Source organism: Nematostella vectensis, chromosome 12, assembly GCF_932526225.1.
Source record: "Nematostella vectensis chromosome 12, jaNemVect1.1, whole genome shotgun sequence".
In the NCBI taxonomy this organism is placed as follows: Eukaryota; Metazoa; Cnidaria; class Anthozoa; order Actiniaria; family Edwardsiidae; genus Nematostella; species Nematostella vectensis.
This window is the reverse complement of record NC_064045.1, coordinates 12,000,439-12,019,320: the sequence shown is the minus strand read 5'-3', so window position 1 is coordinate 12,019,320 and position 18,882 is coordinate 12,000,439. Positions and strand designations below refer to the sequence as shown.

At 40.6% G+C, this 18,882-nt stretch overlaps 3 protein-coding genes and 1 long non-coding RNA gene across 5 annotated transcripts in view; 2 read left to right on the top strand and 2 right to left on the bottom strand.

Moving 5' to 3' along the window:
- Window positions 1–331: 331 nt before the first annotated feature.
- Window positions 332–12,180, bottom strand: LOC5520533 (dual specificity mitogen-activated protein kinase kinase 4). Its single transcript, XM_048719766.1, has 12 exons — window positions 11,941–12,180; window positions 9,738–9,864; window positions 9,424–9,478; window positions 6,429–6,542; window positions 5,507–5,626; window positions 5,133–5,252; window positions 4,575–4,626; window positions 4,057–4,184; window positions 3,376–3,453; window positions 1,878–2,026; window positions 1,452–1,497; window positions 332–960 (listed from the first exon to the last, which is right to left on the bottom strand). The coding sequence occupies exons 1-12, from the start codon at window positions 11,957–11,959 to the stop codon at window positions 844–846; spliced, it is 1,125 nt and encodes a 374-aa protein (XP_048575723.1). The 5' UTR covers window positions 11,960–12,180; the 3' UTR covers window positions 332–843.
- Window positions 12,181–13,312: 1,132 nt separating this feature from the next.
- LOC5520534 (GTP-binding protein Di-Ras2) lies at window positions 13,313–14,656 on the top strand. The gene has a single exon (XM_032365677.2). The coding sequence runs from the start codon at window positions 13,407–13,409 to the stop codon at window positions 14,091–14,093; it is 687 nt and encodes a 228-aa protein (XP_032221568.2). The 5' UTR covers window positions 13,313–13,406; the 3' UTR covers window positions 14,094–14,656.
- A 757-nt stretch (window positions 14,657–15,413) lies between these two features.
- LOC116603965 (probable glycosyltransferase STELLO2) lies at window positions 15,414–18,366 on the bottom strand. Of its 2 annotated transcripts, none has more exons than XM_032365675.2 (2): window positions 17,879–18,366; window positions 15,414–16,362 (listed from the first exon to the last, which is right to left on the bottom strand). In XM_032365675.2, the coding sequence occupies exons 1-2, from the start codon at window positions 17,898–17,900 to the stop codon at window positions 15,431–15,433; spliced, it is 954 nt and encodes a 317-aa protein (XP_032221566.2). In that variant the 5' UTR covers window positions 17,901–18,366; the 3' UTR covers window positions 15,414–15,430. The 2 variants fall into 2 exon arrangements, with proteins under 2 accessions (XP_032221566.2, XP_032221565.2); XM_032365674.2 differs by having other exon boundaries at window positions 17,816–18,362.
- The window catches only part of LOC125557302, a 1,817-nt gene continuing 1,280 nt past the window's right edge, over window positions 18,346–18,882 (top strand). The window contains exon 1 of the long non-coding RNA XR_007305218.1: window positions 18,346–18,396. This is a non-coding gene — a long non-coding RNA (uncharacterized LOC125557302). The remainder of the gene's footprint in view (window positions 18,397–18,882) is intronic.

Sequence of the window (18,882 nt, the reverse complement as noted above, 5' to 3'; positions counted from 1 at the left end):
AACATGCCCCCAACAAATGAATTCGCATAAATTTCCATTCACATGCGTGCACCAATCCTGGATAAACAACCCTCCCGCGCAAAGCTTTCTGGGACGCTAATGGCTAAGGAAACGGGCGACAGAGAAAGCTATGGGCGGGAGGGTGAGAATCAGAGTGGAACACCCCTTTCATGCGTTTCATTTTTTTAAAATTCATTGGAACGGGTTACATTGCTCTAAAAAGCCATCTTTTGTAGGAAAGAAGGTATTTACTTATGTAAAAGACAATAACAATCCTTCAAAATAATGGTTCATTGTTATTGTGGCTTATTTCACGTCACAAGCTTTGGTGTTTTTTTTTTAATGTCTATAGTTTTATTACGGGTTTTTTTTCTTGAAAAACACGGGAAAGGGTGCTGATATGGCAGCGAGGGGCATTTTGATTCGCACACATCAAGGATTTCAAGCGTCGACTGATACTTAGAGAAACACAGTCTCCTCTCTTCTCCCATCCGCACCATTTCACGTTTGCCCAAATGTATCAAGATGGAGTTTATGAAAATAGGCGAATAGCATGAAGAAATCACGTTTTGGGTGGCAACTTGAGTGCGCACCGGCAAAATAACAACAAAAACAAATAATTCAGCGCTAACGAATAAGCCAGAAAGTTTCTTATTTTTATTGAAAGCTTTTATTTTTTCGTGACTTCTAAGTGCAAGTCGCCTATTGACCAATCATGTCCTTTCGTGGGGCACAGCAGTCGGGCAGGCCACATGCCCCTAGACCTCCATAGAACCATCTCAGCTCTAGGCGAATGTCTAAGCTTGTCCACATTTGGACGGATAGCTTATACAGATATTTGAGCTACTGTTGGTAGTGCTCTGTGAAGTCTGGGTCTTCGGGCGCCAGCGCCAGAACCTCCTGCAGCCACGCCCCTACGTCTACGGGGCGCTCTTGGTAAAGCTGGATAAATTGGTGGTTCTGGACAAAAAGAAAAGGAATTAGTTTTTTTTTTTAGATCAATGATACAAAGAGAGGGGGAGAGGGAGAAAGAGAGAGAGAGAGAGAGAGAGAGAGAGAGAGAGAGAGAGAGAGAGAGAGAGAGAGAGGGAGAAAGGGAAAGAGGGAGAGAGGGAGAAAGGGAAAGAGGGGGAGAGGGGGGAGAGTGGGAGAGGGGGAGAGGGGGAGAGGGGGAGAGGGGGAGAGGGGGAGAGGGGGAGAGGGGGAGAGGGGGAGAGGGGGAGAGGGGGAGAGGGGGAGAGGGGGAGAGGGGGAGAGGGGGAGAGGGGGAGAGGGGGAGAGGGGGAGAGGGGGAGAGGGGGGAGAGGGGGAGAGGGGGAGAGGGGGAGAGGGGGAGAGGGGGAGAGGGGGAGAGGGGGAGAGGGGGAGAGGGGGAGAGGGGGAGAGGGGGAGAGGGGGAGAGGGGGAGAGGGGGAGAGAGAGAAAACACAATTTAAGAGTACCATCCTTACCAATAGCTCGTTATACTTGGGCCTCTTTTCAACTTCTTTAGATAAGCTGTCAATTAAACAAACACATGATTATAACTATCGTGCTAGGGCTGGTCATACTACAAACTGTTTCAGATCAAAGCTCAGTTTGATATTGGAAATGGGCGGGAAATGTTAGTTCTACAAAGGCCTTTGTAGAACTAACAAAAAAATAATACATTTAGAGTAAAAAAATAAACGTAAGTCATAAAATGACTCGTACAGGTATAAAATCTTGTGTCTAATTTTGATTGTGAATGCAAATGCTCCAAATTATATTAGAATCGATTTTCTAAAAGTTTTACTGACTATTATGCACTCTCCATGGGATAAAAAGGTAACTGATATAACCAAAATAAACAATATTGGAAGCATCAAAGCAAGAAACTAAATATTAAATGAACTTACCAGATATTGACGAAATTTAATAGCTCAGGTGACCTCATCGTCTCAGGGGTGTTGGACAGCTGTGGGGGGTCCCCATCGACAACTTGTGATAACTGGTCAAACACGCTATTCCACTTGGGGTACGGAAAGACACCAGTAGACAACTCTATCTGTGTAGCACAAATGCATGCTTCTATTGGTCAATGTGTTACTAGACAAAACTCCCCGAAACTAGATTATATTGTAAATAAACAATTTAATTGTTGCACATAACAAGCAGATATCATTTTTTTTGTGCATCTGTCCTTTAATAGATGCACATATGACACAGGGATTCATAAACAACAGTCACGTAACTCGACTTTGTCTTGTTGCACACTTTTTCGTTTATGACCCACTTTGAAGCATCTATTATTAGAATCTGTTTTGAACACAAGATGTGAATGGAAGATCAAGTGCAAGCACAGGTAGCCCAGGCAATGGTTGCTTGTTCGTAGCTCGGAATTCGGCTGATCTGAGAGGGGACGAGTAAAGCGTTTTTTTGTATGAAATTTTGTCAATAAAATTGCCTTAAAACTAAGAAGATGCCTTGTTGTTGTCAAATCCACGTGTTATACATGATTTGGGGGGTTTTCTTAACGGAATTTATGACTTCTCTCCCCCTACTAAGGAAAGAAACAAGGTTGGAGGTGCCATTTTCGGTAGCACTCAAATACCGTCGAAATTCGAAAGAAAAAACAACAAACAAAATATTTTTATCTCGCAGACCTATGCCAGGGTACACTTACATTCGATATGTGGCAAAACATTCGAGCTAAACTATTTTCCCTGGCCGCTAGCCGTATTTTAAAACGAGAAAGTCAAATCGTGTATTACACGTGAATTTGACAACCACAAGGCATGTTTTAAGTTCTAAGGCATTTTTATTGACAACATTTCACAAAAAAACGCTTAAAGATTAGAGATGAGATCTATTGTTAAATAATAAGAACAATAACACTGCTAAAGGTGAAAAATGGTTAAAATAAGCTGGTTTTACATGGGTCTTGTGTCATTGAATTTTGTACCAGTAGTCCCGGGGTTCATAAATAATGCTAGGGTGAGAAAAAAAATTCACTGTATAAGCCAAAATCTCGGAGTTGTAAACGTCAATAGCAATGTGTTTCAGCATCAGTATTTTCTGGTGATTTCTCAGAAAATTAACATACTTGCACATGTTTGGTGTTCACTGTTTTACAGCGCGACCAAGAAAATCGTGAACACCGGAAACATGTATGGAATGCTTGTTTCGACCAATCATTCAAAAAATCAACTAGAAACATGACTCAACAAGTCTCAGTGTCTGAATTTTCGGGTCTGATTCGTCAGAAGACAATAAACATTCCACACATATTTTAGGTGTTCACGGTTTTACTGGTTGCGCTGTTAAGGTCACACTTTAACAGGGCATAAGGATTTATAAACACACACAAACCAACAAGATTGACAGGCAACACAAACCTCTTTCAGAGACACTCACCATTGTTATCCCAAAACTCCACACATCTGAGCGGATGTCATAACCTTGCCGGCATGACGATGGGTCTATTCTTTCAGGCTATTGGGGAAAAAAATCCTTTTCTCATTTGCTCTATATTAAAGTGACAGCACCAAGTGCCATTCAAAACCTCAATGGTACAGTAAAAAGGAGTGACTTAGATTGAAAAAGGCAAAGTTGATAGGGCATTTGATGGACCTTTCACATGTGCCATTCAAAACCTTAATGATACAGTAAAAAGGAGTGACTTAGATTGAAAAAGGCAAAGTTGATAGGGCATTTGATGGGCCTTTCACATGTGCCATTCAAAACCTCAATGGTACAGTAAAAGGAGTGACTTAGATTAAAAAAGGCAAAGTTGATAGGGCATTTGATGGGCCTTTCACATGTGCCATTCAAAACCTCAATGGTACAGTAAAAGGAGTGACTTAGATTAAAAAAGGCAAAGTTGATAGGGCATTTGATGGGCCTTTCACATGTGCCATTCAAAACCTCAATGGTACAGTAAAAGGAGGGACTTAGATTAAAAAAGGCAAAGTTGATAGGGCATTTGATGGGCCTTTCACATGTGCCATTCAAAACCTCAATGGTACAGTAAAAGGAGTGACTTAGATTAAAAAAGGCAAATTCGATGAGGCATTTTTCCAAGTTGACCGTACTTACAGCCATATAAGGTTTGCATCCTGCATCCCGAGTCTTAGCTATGGAATCAACAAGATGCCCACTGATCCCAAAGTCACACAACTTGATGGCACCATTTCGATCAAGAAGAATGTTTGACGGCTTCACATCTGCAAAACAAAGACATTAGTTTGAAAGAGTGATCAATGACCATTTGATATTGTTTTTTATTGAAAATGAAATGATACTACTTTACAAAAGAGGGTATGTCACTATACTTATTGTACAATTAAAGTTCAAGTTTACTGAAATTGGCAAAATAAAAATATTTGGGTTGGTTTTCAGCAAAATCAATTTTAATTCTAAAGTAGCACTTTGGGTGTGGCCAACAGAACTCCTTACTTCTAAGAGATAGCAAATTAGGTGCGGTAGAAGTTATCTTAAACTCTAACGATCACCCCTGTCTACTTTCTGGAGACTCCCCCTGTCCCTGGGAAATTGTTGTGCCATATGAAGTATGCTTATGACTAACCACTTATAACTTACCACTTATAACTTACCTCTATGAATAATGTTAAGCTCTCTTTTTAAGTAATCCAGGGCTTTGACAACCTGAAATCAATGGCAAGCCAACACTAGTAAAAATATTTTTCTTGGACCAGGAGAATGTTTAAAGGAAAGGTTCTAGTGTCAAGATAAAATATTTTATAAGAAGCTTAACACTGAATCAATTTGACTCTGCTTGACACCTCCATCACCAGGTAATTAATTTTGTGTGTGTGTGTTTGGAAGAAAATGTTTTAAAATGGATCTAGTGACTAGTGGCTAAGGATGTCATTTGAATTATTGCTTTGGACCCCATCCTGTGTTTTTTCTTCTAGACATGCACCTGCTTGAATCTCTCTGAATTTTGGCCTTCTTTACTGGGTATACAAGAATCTGCCTTTCGATAGTTCACTATCTCAAAGCCAATAAACAATTTCCGACACGCACGCTACTGTATTGGCGAATTATTCATATTATAGTTTCTTGATTTTTATATTTTGTGGCCCAGGGGGGTAAATGTATAATTGCAGGTACAATATGGATATAAATATATTCCACAAATATGTACCTACCGCATAAGCCACTTTGCTAAGAATTTCTTCTGGAATAATCTGTTCTATAGAACCATACACCAACTTGTAGCATTTGTCAAATGAAATTTCCATCAGTTCCATGCAGATCCATGCATCACCCTGCACAAAGAAAAGACATCACAGGTTATATAACTCCAGAGCCAGTTTAGTTGTGAAACAAAAGATACTTTTTAGGCTGTAGAAAAGTATCAATTCTCTGGTCCAAAAACTGGGAAAAATGTTTGTTTCATTAGGTTGATACAGCTCTAAAATTTAAACTGTGGTTTATATACAGTAGCTCAAAAAATTTAAACTTGAAAAATCATAAACTACTAGATACTGTTAGTTACAGATCACAACAGGTGCAAAATTACCTCAGTAAAAAGTGCACCATAAAATCTGACAATAAATGGGCAGTTACTACTTCTCATAACAACATCCAGGTCCATTAATAATTGCTTCTGATCTTTCTGGTCAACTGTTGAGCGAATTCTCTGCAGAGATATAACAGACAATCAGCTATAATTAAACTAACAACATGCATTAGTCAAAAAAGCCCCTTATCAGTTCAGTATACAAGGTAGCTTCCCCAAATTAGCCAAAAGAAATGGATGCTTGAATCTCAAAGTTGATATTTTGCAAGGATGAAGCTAGGCATGGGCGTGTATTAATTGTTGAGATATTCTAAAAAGCAAGACCAGAGTTCCAAACTATCTCAGATTATAGAAAACAATGTCTTGTTGACCCCCCAAAAAAGAATTTCATGTAGTTTTTTCAAATTCTTTCTCCAAATAAAAATGTCACAAGAACCTATTTCCACAAACTGTTGTTGATTAAAAGACTCTCATTGATTGATATTGTCTATTTGTAAGCTGAATTAACAAAACATATATTTCCCTAACTAGTCGTGACTTGGAAATGCAAAAGAGTATGTGGATATTGTGTAACTGGAAATGGTTATTAGCTTTTGGGTGAATTGTTACTTTCAGAAAACAAATAGTCAGCCTTTGACTGTTTTTCCAGGATTCGAACTTCACATCCTTCCTCATACTACCTTACCCATGGTAACCTCAAATGCTGTCAAGTTCAGCTATTGTAACAATCCAAAAATCAAGCCCATCTTACTGGTTGTTTTTGTGAGTCATATTGTAAAAGGGCTCTTCACGTGGCCATCAAACCTGCACATGTACTAAAACCTGGCCCTAAGAGGCCCATTGGGAACTCAATTGTTTGCCTTGTAGCACAAAAACCATTGTCCCCATCCTCCAAAGGCTGACAATGCCCTCTTGTAATTACCTTGACTGCCATATACGTATTGCTGTTGGGGTGTAGCATCTTGTTAACTGTGCCGTAAGCACCACGCCCAATCTCACCACAGTCAACTAGGTCACTAGAAGAGTACTCGTACATCTAAAAAAACAAACATATCACTTAAATAGAATGGATACATTTAAAGCTCTTCTCTTAGTACACGCTATACCTTTTTTAATTCAGGCTCTAATAGTAGTGATACACAAATGATGTTGCAGCATGCCATTAACAAAAAAGGATGCAAGAAGAAGTTAAGTGAGGGCACAGGATTTAATAGTGTTGTTTTGAAGAAATATATTGGGGAAGCTGATCATTTCCTTGCAGCTGGAATGTTGAATAAGGAGTGATGCAACATGGTTGAGTCAAAGGCGTATAAGACAATTCCATACCTGTCAACTCTCCCGCATTAGGCGGGAGTCTCAAGATTTTGAACCCCTTCTCCCGCTCTCCCGCGTTTAGCACAAAATCTCCCGCTTTTTAGCCTTTTTAACGCTTCCGAGAAATTATTCTATAGAAAAACGTCATTTTGCCTATTTTCTATTAAAGTATTTAAAATAATAATTCCCTTAAGCAACGCAATTTATCTAACACCCTCGTGAGATTAGTGGATTTGTTCACAAGAGAGCTTTCTATACGGCAAACGCCTGTGAGGTTTACCCACCCCCCCCCCCCAAAATGAATATACCCCACCCCCACCCCCCCAAAAAATTCTCAAGCCTTGAGATTCTCAGACGTTGACAGGTATGCAATTCAGACAGCTGCAATATGGTTCCCCAGAACACAGCTAATATATTAATAAACATTTTATTTGGGTGAGGGAGGAATACAGGAGAGCAGTGAGAAAAACCCTCAGATCAGAGGCAAGAAACAACTACAACTAAAATCAAATCGGAACTGTGAATCAAACCCAAAACCCAATCGTAAGAGGCATGGGCACTACAGAGAGATGCCCTGCCAACTGGACTACCCAACTACAACGGGATGCCCTGCCAACTGGACTACCCAACTACAGAGAGATGCCCTGCCAGCTAGACTACCCAGCTACAGAGGGATGCCCTGCCAACTAGATTACCCAAGTACAGAGAGATGCCCTGCCAACTGGACTACCCAAGTACAGAGAGATGCCCTGCCAACTGGACTACCCAAGTACAGAGAGATGCCCTGCCAACTGGACTACCCAACTACAGAGAGATGCCCTGCCAACTGGACTACCCAACTACAGAGAGATGCCCTGCCAACTGGACTACCCAACTACAGAGAGATGCCCTGCCAACTGGACTACCCAACTACAGAGAGATGCCCTGCCAACTGGACTACCCAACTACAGAGAGATGCCCTGCCAACTGGACAACCCAACTACAGAGAGATGCCAACTGGACTACCTAACTACAGAGAGATGCCCTGCCAACTGGACTACCCAACTACAGAGAGATGCCCTGCCAACTGGACTACCCAAGTACAGAGAGATGCCCTGCCAACTGGACTACCCAACTACAGAGAGATGCCCTGCCAACTGGACTACCCAAGTACAGAGAGATGCCCTGCCAACTGGACTACCCAACTACAGAGAGATGCCCTGCCAACTGGACTACCCAACTACAGAGAGATGCCCTGCCAACTGGACTACCCAACTACAGAGAGATGCCCTGCCAACTGGACTACCCAACTACAGAGAGATGCCCTGCCAACTGGACAACCCAACTACAGAGAGATGCCCTGCCAACTGGACTACCAAACTACAGAGAGATGTCCTGCCAACTTGACTGCCCCAAGTACACAGAGATGCCCTGCCAACTGGACTGCCCCAACTACAGAGAGATGCCCTGCCAACTGGACTGCCCCAACTACAGAGAGATGCCAACTGGACTACCCAACTACAGAGAGATGCCCTGCCAACTTGACTGCCCCAAGTACAGAGAGATGCCCTGCCAACTGGACTGCCCCAACTACAGAGAGATGCCCTGCCAACTGGACTACCCAACTACAGAGAGATGCCCTGCCAACTGGACTACCCAACTACAGAGAGATGCCAACTGGACTACCCAACTACAGAGAGATGCCCTGCCAACTTGACTGCCCCAAGTACAGAGAGATGCCCTGCCAACTGGACTGCCCAACTACAGAGAGATGCCCTGCCAACTGGACTACCCAACTACAGAGAGATGCCCTGCCAACTGGACTACCCAGGCACAGAGAGATGCCCTGCCAACTTGACTGCCCAACTACAGAGAGATGCCCTGCCAACTGGACTACCCAACTACAGAGAGATGCCCTGCCAACTGGACTACCTAACTACAGAGAGATGCCCTGCCAACTAGACTACCCAACTACAGAGAGATGCCCTGCCAACTAGACTACCCAGCTACAGAGAGATGCCCTGCCAACTAGACTACCCAACTACAGATAGATGCCCTGCCAACTGGACTACCCAACTACAGAGAGATGCCCTGCCAACTGGACTACCCAACTACAGAGAGATGCCAACTGGACTACCCAACTACAGAGAGATGCCCTGCCAACTGGACTACCCAACTACAGAGAGATGCCAACTGGACTACCCAACTACAGAGAGATGCCCTGCCAACTTGACTGCCCCAAGTACACATTAAATGTGCTTTGAAATTCTTTGCACAAATTTCAAAAAACAAAGAATCTGTTGAACCTGAGTTACAATGGATGCATTCTATCACCACACTGGCACAGGCCAAATAAAGGGTGAAAAAAAGTCTCTCTTATTCAATAAAACTTATATTGGACAATCAGTGAGGAACAGTGTACATAGGGGTTTGTGTGTTTGATATCATTGGAATTTGGGTCTTATTTTGGTAATCTTGTCCTCTTTGCCATTGTGTGCTTTCATACTTTAATGGTATTACCATTATTAATTGTCAGATTAAAAGGTTTCCATAAATTGAAAGTCCTGTTATTATGTTATGCTGTAAAAGGCTTCTTATTAACAAAGTGGATGACTGTTGATTACCTCGTCTGGCCCAAAAGAGAGTTTGCCAACTGCTTTGTGTGCTTTGAGTCTTTCCCTGGTGAGAAAAAAAAAATAATGGAATGAATATATTGAAGAATCACATACAAGTCCCATTCACTCATATTAGGGGCCTGGGCGTCACTGCCAATTGGAAATGTAAACCAAAAGACAATAGAGAAAGAGGAAGACATTTTCTAAAAACTTGGCAAGTCTTCTTTCTTAACTACACAGACTGGCTTGCTTCATTGCTTGTCTCTTTTCTCTTTTGTCTTCTGAATAAGTTGGCCTGATAGCTGAAGGGGGTTCATACTCACATGTGAACTGAAGGTAAGTGGTTTATCTTCTGTGGCTCCTGTTGTCTTACGGCTAAGGTGACTTTTTTCTTCTCTATCCCTCCTCCTCGGAAATCCAACTTGAGTCTTTCTCGGGAAATTCTAGTGCCTTGGTTCCATAAAAAAAAGTAGTTAAATATTGGTAAATATTGATGTAAATGTTGTTTTTGTGTAGCCCATATTAGGAAGTTTCTAAGTACTTCATCAGTTTATATAGAGATAAGGACTCATCTATGCAGTTACAATCAGGCGCGCAAGTTAAAACATGAGTAAAATGTGTAAGCACTGTCACTGAAGATGGTATTATGGCCACAGTCTTAACATCGCTTCTTTTAAACCCCTATGTAGATTAATTAAAATTACAAGCAATGGGAGACAGGACAGACAGCTTTACATCTTAGAAACAAGGAACTCTTAGTCCCCAGTGCACAGATGCAAATAGCCATATTTTTATACCTTTGAAATAAAAAAGCATTTAACTCATAGGCAATATGAAAGGGAGGTTGTCATTCGAGGTGTGTTATTCCCGCAAGACTTTGTCAAGTGCAGAGCTTCATAAATATTGAGAAAGCAGAGCTGCAGATCGTCCCTTACCATTTCTTAGCTAAGAAAAATGTTTTGCACAAACAAGGCAATAAAACAAATTGCTAGGGATCCGTTTTCTATCACAACAACCACAAATAATGCAATTGAAAATAAAAAAACTCAAACGCTTGTTTGAGTGCACGTGAAAATAACGAAAACTCTCAATTCATTTCATCCCCTGTTCTCAGAAATGATTAAAAAAAATATTTTTAGAAATTGCTTTTGGCTTCATCCTATCTTTTCTGTGCTTTGTAATGGTAATGTCATGTTATGTGATGGCTGCACTTGGCAAAGTCTTGTGGGAATGATGACTTAACCGTGGTACATTCCTCCTATAGCAACCGTTTGTGTTCAACACCAAACTTGAGCCTCATTAGTAAAAAGCTTCTCCAGGTCAAGAAACAAAGCTGTAGGATTTAGCTATTATAGCTCTTAGAGGGAAGAATTTGGCAAAATGTTTTACCGAATTTGTAGGACATTAAGTACCGTATTACACTTAATTTTTGCGACGTCAAAATTTCATAATTTTGAGATGGCGATTTTTTGTGACACTTTATTTTCGCGATTTCCCTATTTTCGTAAAAAACAAGATCACTTTATTTTCTTGATTTTGGGATGGTAAAATCAAGCAAAACAAGTGGAATTAAAATGTGCTGTAATCATAGAAACTGAAACAATTTGTAACAAAAAGATGAGTGGCCTAAATTTAGTTTCATAAAAATCTATAAATACAAGTCCAACTCAACCCTTTTCCATACTATGTACATTAGGTGACTAAAAAGACAAGGTGTTTCCATAAAGCTTATTAAACGGCCAATATTCCCCCAAAGGCTTCTTGTGTACTCACTTAATTTTCGGGCATCCTAATTTTCGAGACACTTAATTTTCGTGTCACTTTATTTTTGCGAATCTTTTAAAATCGCAAAATTTGCTAAATTAAAGTGATGCGAAAATTTAGTGTAATGAGGTAGTTAAAAATGTTGACGTTGTTGATAATTAAACAAGGATCTACACCAACACTGTTTCTAAAAACCTAAATGGTACATTTTGTTTGCTGTTTGGTGGAATTAAAAGGCTGAGCCAAAAATTTGCAAAACACAAACATACAAAAAAGGTGCAATTTGTGGATGGCTGTCACTAGGTCAACCCTCTTTATAACTAGATAATCTCAACGAAAAAAAAATATATCTCAGTTGTTGTAAAACAAAATGCTTTCGAAGACAGAAACCTGATTTGTGAACCAAGCCTTTTAGCTTTCTATTAAGGAAACTTGGCTAAGACAGAGTCCTTTTCTAGATTACTATTCTAATACTTAAATTAAAGGAATATAACAGGATATCTATGAAAGTCACATGAAACTCACGGCGTCGGTGTTCGAAAATCTTGTATTTTGAAGGGAAGAATTTTACAAAAAAACAGGAAATAAAATCATTCGAGTTAAAGTTGCGTTAATTTCAATCAAAAGAATGAATACTTGAACGAATGGGGAATACTTGTATACTACATAAGGTTGTCTTTACGATAAACTGTGATACAGTTTTAATTACTTGATATAAACATTAATAACAAAAAACCAAAACTCTACTAACTTTAGACCTACCTGGCGAGTTCGAAGCCATTGCTTCGAAAAGCTTACAGAATGGGCGAAAGAGAAACGCTATACTGGACAGATTGGCTTCAGTTTTGTACCCACTGCAATCATATGTTAGTAAAGGGCACAGATGGCCTACAGGAGAAGGTATTTGGACGATATTGTGTCCAAATTTTGAAAGAAATCACGGCAAACGCGAAGCTCAAAACAAAACAGAGGTCCGTTTGGTGATTGACGCATGCGCAGTGAAGTCGCCCGGGTTATGGGAAAATAAAAAAACACGGGTAGCCCATCAACAACTTATTTGGGGGGGGGGGGGGGGTGGGGTGGGGGTGTGGGGGGGGGGGGGGGGGGGGGGTGCTCGCTGCAATCACAGAGGGCCTACAGGACGCCTTGGTTGCACAATACCAAAGCAAAATTTTGGCATCTCCGACGTGGCGAGTGTTGGATACGCCTAGGATGTCCCTAGAAGGTCAGCCTGCTAGCCGGCTATCCTAGTGTTTTTTTAGTTCGGAAATTACTGTGGAGTTTAAATTCTCTCCATTTGTAATTACGTTCTATTTGTAATGTGTGAGGTTCTCTAAATTCACGGGAAATAATTATTTTGATCGGCCGCTTGTTGCACGTGGGCCATTCTGTGGCTGTGAATAGTTCAATTTGACAAATGACGTCAAACGTGAAAAAGGGGCGGTGGAATGCAAAACTTAGATGTTGCTGCCGGCTCTCCTTTACCCCTTCCACCGAAATCCCGAAACTCCGAATAAACAGTAATTTTCACAAAAAAAAAAAAAAAAAACCTAGCGAGCCGGCTAGCAGGACTCTTAGTTAGCTAAATTTAGATGTTAGTTAAAAAAAAAAAAAAAAAACAGCGAATTCTAGCTAATTATGTGACATCAGCATCTGCCATCTTGGATCCGACATCTTGGATTTAATGAAAGTTATTTATTTTAATCAATAAAAAATGGGTGGCAAAATCTGAAGCTTTTTGACAATATTTAATCTTCGTTTCAAGTTGTATTAATGATTTCAGTTGGATATGAAAGTTTTTTTTTTGCTATTTCTAGAAGCACTATTTCGAGAAGGTCAAAATTTGACAAAAAAACACCACCCCTCCCCCCAAAAATAGAGATGTAAATTTTTATTATTTTTTTTTTCAAAACTTGGTATAAAACGTTTATATGAAATGAATTTACGTTGAGCACGACGTAGTTGATCTTAACGACATAAAGCGTAAACTGGCGTAGTTGATCTTAACGACTTGAACCGCAAACTGGCGACAAGCAGGCGCCATAAATGTTGGCCCATACCTCCGTGATTTTGGCAATTAACAACAATGCAATACCCTAGAGAATAGATGTTCACATTTATATTTCAATTTGAGGAGTAAAATGTTATCATTTGAAAAACGCCCGATCTCCAGAACGAGCTAGTAAGCCTCACAAATCGCACGTAATTTTTTATACGAGCTTCATAAAATGGCATTTCCGCATCCATGGTTACCTCCTTTTGACTACAAGATTTCTATTCTCGGTGCTGGCGGCGTAGGAAAGACCTCACTTCTAAAGACTTTCTTTGGGCATAAATTCTCCGAAAAGCATGTCCCAACAGTTGATGACTACTTCATTCACTCGGTAAACATTGACGGGGTTTATTACAGCACATGCATTGTGGACACTGCGGGGACATATGCGTTTCCTGTTATGAGAAGACTCGCCATTCATACCTGCCAAGCGTTCATAGTCGTCTTCGCGATAAACAGCGAGAGCTCATTCAGGGAAGCTTTTGAGATAATTGACGAGATTTATTCCATCAAAGTGAAGGCGGGAAGCGAGGCGAAGAAGATAATATTAAACCTCGTCGCCAATAAGCTTGATATTGACTGCCGAGAAAGGGTTATTACTGCTGCCCGAGCACACGCCGAATTGAGTAAGAGGTCGTGGCTAACAGGGGAATACATGGAGATTTCTTCTATGTTAAACTTTCGAGTGGAGAGAACTTTTCATAGTCTAGTGAAGCTTATTGTTGAGGACTTTGAGGAGAAAGAGAAGAAGAAGGGGAGAGTGCGTTCGACCAAGAAGATGCGAAGCTTGAAAGGAAAATCAAAGAATGGGAAACGGAAATTGAAGAAGGTGAAAAGTGATGATACTTGCATAATAACGTGAATTTCTAGTCATAAATTCCTAATGTATTTCAAAGATACAGTCAAGCAAGCTTTTTAAATACGAGCCTATATAATTTTATGGGAGCTAAACGTTAATAATGTTGAAACATTAGGCTCGCGTCATAAAATTTAGCCGGGTTATTTAAGTTATGTACAATGACTATTTTAGACAGATTTTTAACGAGCTTCGTTTTACCAACACACTAACTCCGCATCAAGTGTTTACTAGGGCGGAACAACAAAAGCTCGACCCTTAAATCGGTGTCGTGCTATTGTCGTGCAGCACGACTGGCGCAGCCGCGCACAGCACCGTGCCGAATTTATTCAGACGTCGACTATTTCATGTACCCAATCCAAACAATTAGATTTTGCACGGCACGACGTATAAATCGGGCCTTAATGGAGGAACAATACAACACATAGAACATTTCTATAAAATAATTATTTTACCCTTACTCCTATCATACCTATTATTAATATATACATATTGTACAAATTTTTAACAAGAATATTATAAATAAGTTTTATTAAGAAGAATTTTATTAAAGCATTTTATTAAATCCATCTGGATGGTACTCTTTGATGGTTTTCATAAATCCGTGTACAGTAGTCTTAACTTTGTGCTTGACAATTATACTTTGTTCCCCGGGCTTAAAGAAAAATTTATAATGTCAAAGCCTAGCCCTGGCCCCGTTATCGATCTCTATGGAACTCTGCCGTCAGTCGCACAAATTCCTCAACCCCTTTTTTTATGAATAAAAAGATGCTGAAAAACGTAATATAAAATGGGTGTTTAAAAAAAAGCCTTCGTTGGACAGTTAACCTTCCTTTGGCGTCAAAACGTTGGTCATATTCTATTGGAGCATCATCGTAAATCCTTTTTCCATATGATACCTATTAGCTCACAGCCCCCCCCCCCCCCCCCCAGCCTTTGGCAGATGGTGCTCGAATTTGACCAAAAACACTGCAGGCATAATTTTTTTTGAAAGCCGGGTACAAATATACCTTATCTTATTGGGTCAGTACGCAGCTCTTACAAGCTGCAATTTGATTGGGCAAATGGACAATATCCGCACCTCGACACAAAGAACGAGAAGAATAGAGACCTTTGTAGAACAAAGATAATAGGAGACAAAGCAGCTGCGTACTTACTCATCTTATTTGAAATTACTTTATTCCAGGGATTTTATCTACTTTTTCCCAAAAAGTTGAGTAGTGATAGATCAAGCTAGTTCGGAGAACCGGAACCGGAGGTCTGCATAATTGCCACCAATGGGTGGAGGAGTTGTTATTATTATTATTCTAAAAATTCACAAATGTATTGAGGGGAATTTCTCTTTATTCTGTTGTGTATTTACTCCTACATCTTGTTAAAGTCTCGATGTGGTCCATCACCCACGTGTTGAGCAACGCCCTGTTCATGTCCCCGTCTGCGTAGTTCAGCTTTAGCGGATGCACAAAATGCAGCGACTTGTTGTACACCTGCCAGAAATAATTACTGCCCAACACAGTTGTGTCGTTTACCCTTCCTGGTAAATACACACCAGGGATGTACACAAAATTACTCTCTAAATCTAACATTCGCGAAATGGTAGGCACAGCGATCTCAAGAAAGACTCCATGTTTATAGAAAATATACGCCAACTTTTGAAATTGCGCTGAAAATTTCCGCGGAATGTAAAATATATCGGAGCGTCCTCTAAAGCATTTAGCTTGACCTACGCCGTTGCTCTTTAGCGTTTTTACAAATGTTAGTGAGTTGGAATCTTCTCTATGACGAGCTTCGTGTATAATCTCGTTATAAGATTTTTGACATTTCTGAATGCCCCAACTCGAATCCCAAAAATACCACTTCTTCTTAACACCGGTACCATTAAATGTCACGGGGACTTTCGGTCCTTCCCATATGCGCTTTCGATCAAAGGGGACAAAATTCCAATAATTCAATAACACGTCGTCACTGATCAATAAGTAACCGTCAATCCCGACGGTGTCTTCGTATTTTTCCGAAGCTCTAGCGAGGCAGGCGTAAGCGAAGAATCCTTTACGGATGTAGAGGTAATCTACGCTTTGCTCCGTTCGATTACTCGTTCCCTTTTCGCCGCAAAACATGATGTGCTTAAAGGCAGGCGAATAGAGTTTTCGTAGAAGAGGGATGCTTGAATACAGGGGATGGTTGTAAACAATAACCAGCACAATTCCACTAAATGCTCCCTTGAGCCCGCACGACACCTGCGGTCTGCGGTAATTTCTCGACCATTTCCAGCTCCCTGAAAGAAAACAACATACTTCACATTCTCGTCCTCAGGGTCTTCTGGGAAATTTTCAGTTAGATGCTACTATAACGAATGCAAATGGTGAATGACAGTTCTACGACCGAAAATAATGACATTTTATATTCTACAACACTTGCGCGTAATCTCGCTTTCTGATTGGTTGTTAGCCATGGTATATAAGGGGACATACACCGGGATTCGTCATTCAAACAATCCTAGCAGGTAAAGTTTATCAAATACCCTGAGAAGGGGAGGGTAGATTTTGACGTAAAAGACACCTTAAAATTTCGGCGCGATATATTTATTTCGTGTTAAGCAAACATCACTGAAATTCATAATTACCGTAAATGACCTAATAAACGTCCGGGGCGTTTATTAAATTCGATGATCCGAGAGGGGGCGTTCATTAGATAGGAGGCGTTTATTAGATAGGGGCGTTCTTTACAAACTATGAAAATAAAACAAATCCAACAGGCCTGTAACCAGAATCAAAATTTTACCGAGGCAAAGCTAGCCACTGGGTAATAAATCCAACAAAAGCAGGTGTTTTATCTCGTATTTTTCAATTATGAAACACTAAAGGAGGGCAGTTCCTCATTTGCCTCATGCTGGCTACTGCCCTGCCCAAGTGCAGTGGGGTTCTAGTCTCAGCCAGGATCATTTTAAATTATAGCCTGCGTAGCAAGCGTTTACCGTGCGACGAATGCAATGATTTAACGGTGCAAGTATGCGGTAAACGGAAACGAGAAGTAGGCCTTATTCCTGGATGCTACACTGCGAAGACAAAACGAAATAAAATTGCTGACATCCTAAGCAATGAGATCAGGAACGTTAGAGAGCGGTACCCTCATTTTGAACTTGAGATTGAACAAGATGCTACTCAAGATGCTACTATATTTCCGGAAGTCCTATGTCGTTTGTTTTTAAGCTGGCAGGGAAAGGAGCGGGGGAGGGGAGGGGCGTTTAATAGAGGGGGGCGTTTATTAGAGAGGGGCGTTCATTACAAACTTTTAAGGTAAGGGGGGCGTTCATTAGATCAGAGGCGTTTTCTAGATAGGGAGCGTTTATTAGGTCATTTACGGTACGATGTTACATCATTTTGATATTCTAACTTAAGCGGGGTTCCCTTCACTTAAAAGCCTTTATGGTTTCTTGGGAACTCCTTGACAGCTTTAACTATCTGGGGCCGGTTCATAGAAAGCAGGTTAGCACTAACCTAGGAATAAATACGACTTTATTGACCTTTTATCCCTAGTTAGCGTTAACCTGCTTTCTAGGAACCCGGCCCTGTTCTATACGCATGTAATTATAAAAAAGGCAAAGAAAAAATAAAATGATCGCATATGCTGATTGGCTACGAACAGTATTTTTTTTGTTTACAAAAAAGGTAATGCCGCGTGTTAATCACAACAGAATAAATGATCACATGGACTCAATAAAGACTTACCAATCAAAAGAATGCTAACTGACAAGGCAAATCCAAAGTACCAAATACTGATAAACCTCATACCATAGGAGTGCTCCTTTTCCATCCAACCAGAAATGTTGAACTGTGAAATTAGCTGAAGAACACAAGCCAAGCAACGATCGAATTACCAGCACCTGTTTCTCAACACAACTCCACTACCAGTCGTCATTCTTGTGAAATTCTGGTACTCATTCAAATCAAACGGGTACAAAAACCATATCGTAGTGTTGGGGATCAGGTTCTTTCGTCGTTCTATAGAATTTAAGCGATGACGTATCTGTAGTCTCTCCGGTAAGCTTAATGTTTGTATAAATCCTCCTTTGCAGATCTCTTAAAAAATTCCCATTTTAAGAAAGAAACCACTGTATCCGCTGATTAACAGACTACAAAATTCAGGGCCAAATCCAAACTTTTGCATTCCCATTGTATTTATTGCGTCGTTCTATAGAAATCAAGGTGTGAAGTCCCATTGGCCCTGTATTCTTATTAATCCAATTGCATGAATTTAGTGGAATCCGGTTTCTAAGGTGTGTAACACAACAAAGATGGAAACCGCGCAGGTAACTATCCCCAGGCCCCCTGCCGTTTCATAGGAAAATCGAGCGACCGAAGTCGAGCTCCTTCTTACATCGCTTTGATAGCCGACTTTTGATGATTGTTCAAAGAAGAAATCTTGAATTTAGAAGCGACACTTTCTGAATATTGTCACTGCAGTGCTTACTTACACTAAGGCAATTTGCATAGCGCGCGAATTATTTCAGTATTGTGGAACAGGATTCTGATTGATTGATAATGGGAAAGGAATGTGGTTCGGCTAGCGGTACCCGCTTGTGGGGAAGGCGTGCGTAACCTTAGCCGGCTCTCCAAAGTTCCGGGATTCCTTGGAAGTAATCCCGAAACTCCGGAGAGCCGGCTACTAGCGTGACCTAAGAGGGGCTGCAAAGCAGACTAGGAATTACACGCTTCATTTCACTTTTTTGAAAACAGCTGATCGAATCAAATCTCATCAAACGTTGACAATTCTCATCGACTCTCAGCTCCAATTT

What these genes read in the sequence shown, in the direction of transcription:
- LOC5520533 (XM_048719766.1), bottom strand. An exon ending in TTAAATTTCGTCAATATCTG is followed by an intron (nt 1,498 to 1,877) that starts GTAAGTTCATTT and finishes TTTAATTGACAG; the next exon opens with CTTATCTAAAGAAGTTGAAA. An exon ending in CCAAGTATAACGAGCTATTG is followed by an intron (nt 961 to 1,451) that starts GTAAGGATGGTA and finishes CTTTTTGTCCAG; the next exon opens with AACCACCAATTTATCCAGCT.
- LOC5520534 (XM_032365677.2), top strand. Translation starts at nt 13,407, where the DNA reads ATGGCATTTCCGCATCCATGGTTACCTCCTTTTGACTACAAGATTTCT.
- LOC116603965 (XM_032365674.2), bottom strand. Translation starts at nt 17,900, where the DNA reads ATGGAAAAGGAGCACTCCTATGGTATGAGGTTTATCAGTATTTGGTAC. An exon ending in AGTTAGCATTCTTTTGATTG is followed by an intron (nt 16,363 to 17,815) that starts GTAAGTCTTTAT and finishes GTTTTCTTTCAG; the next exon opens with GGAGCTGGAAATGGTCGAGA.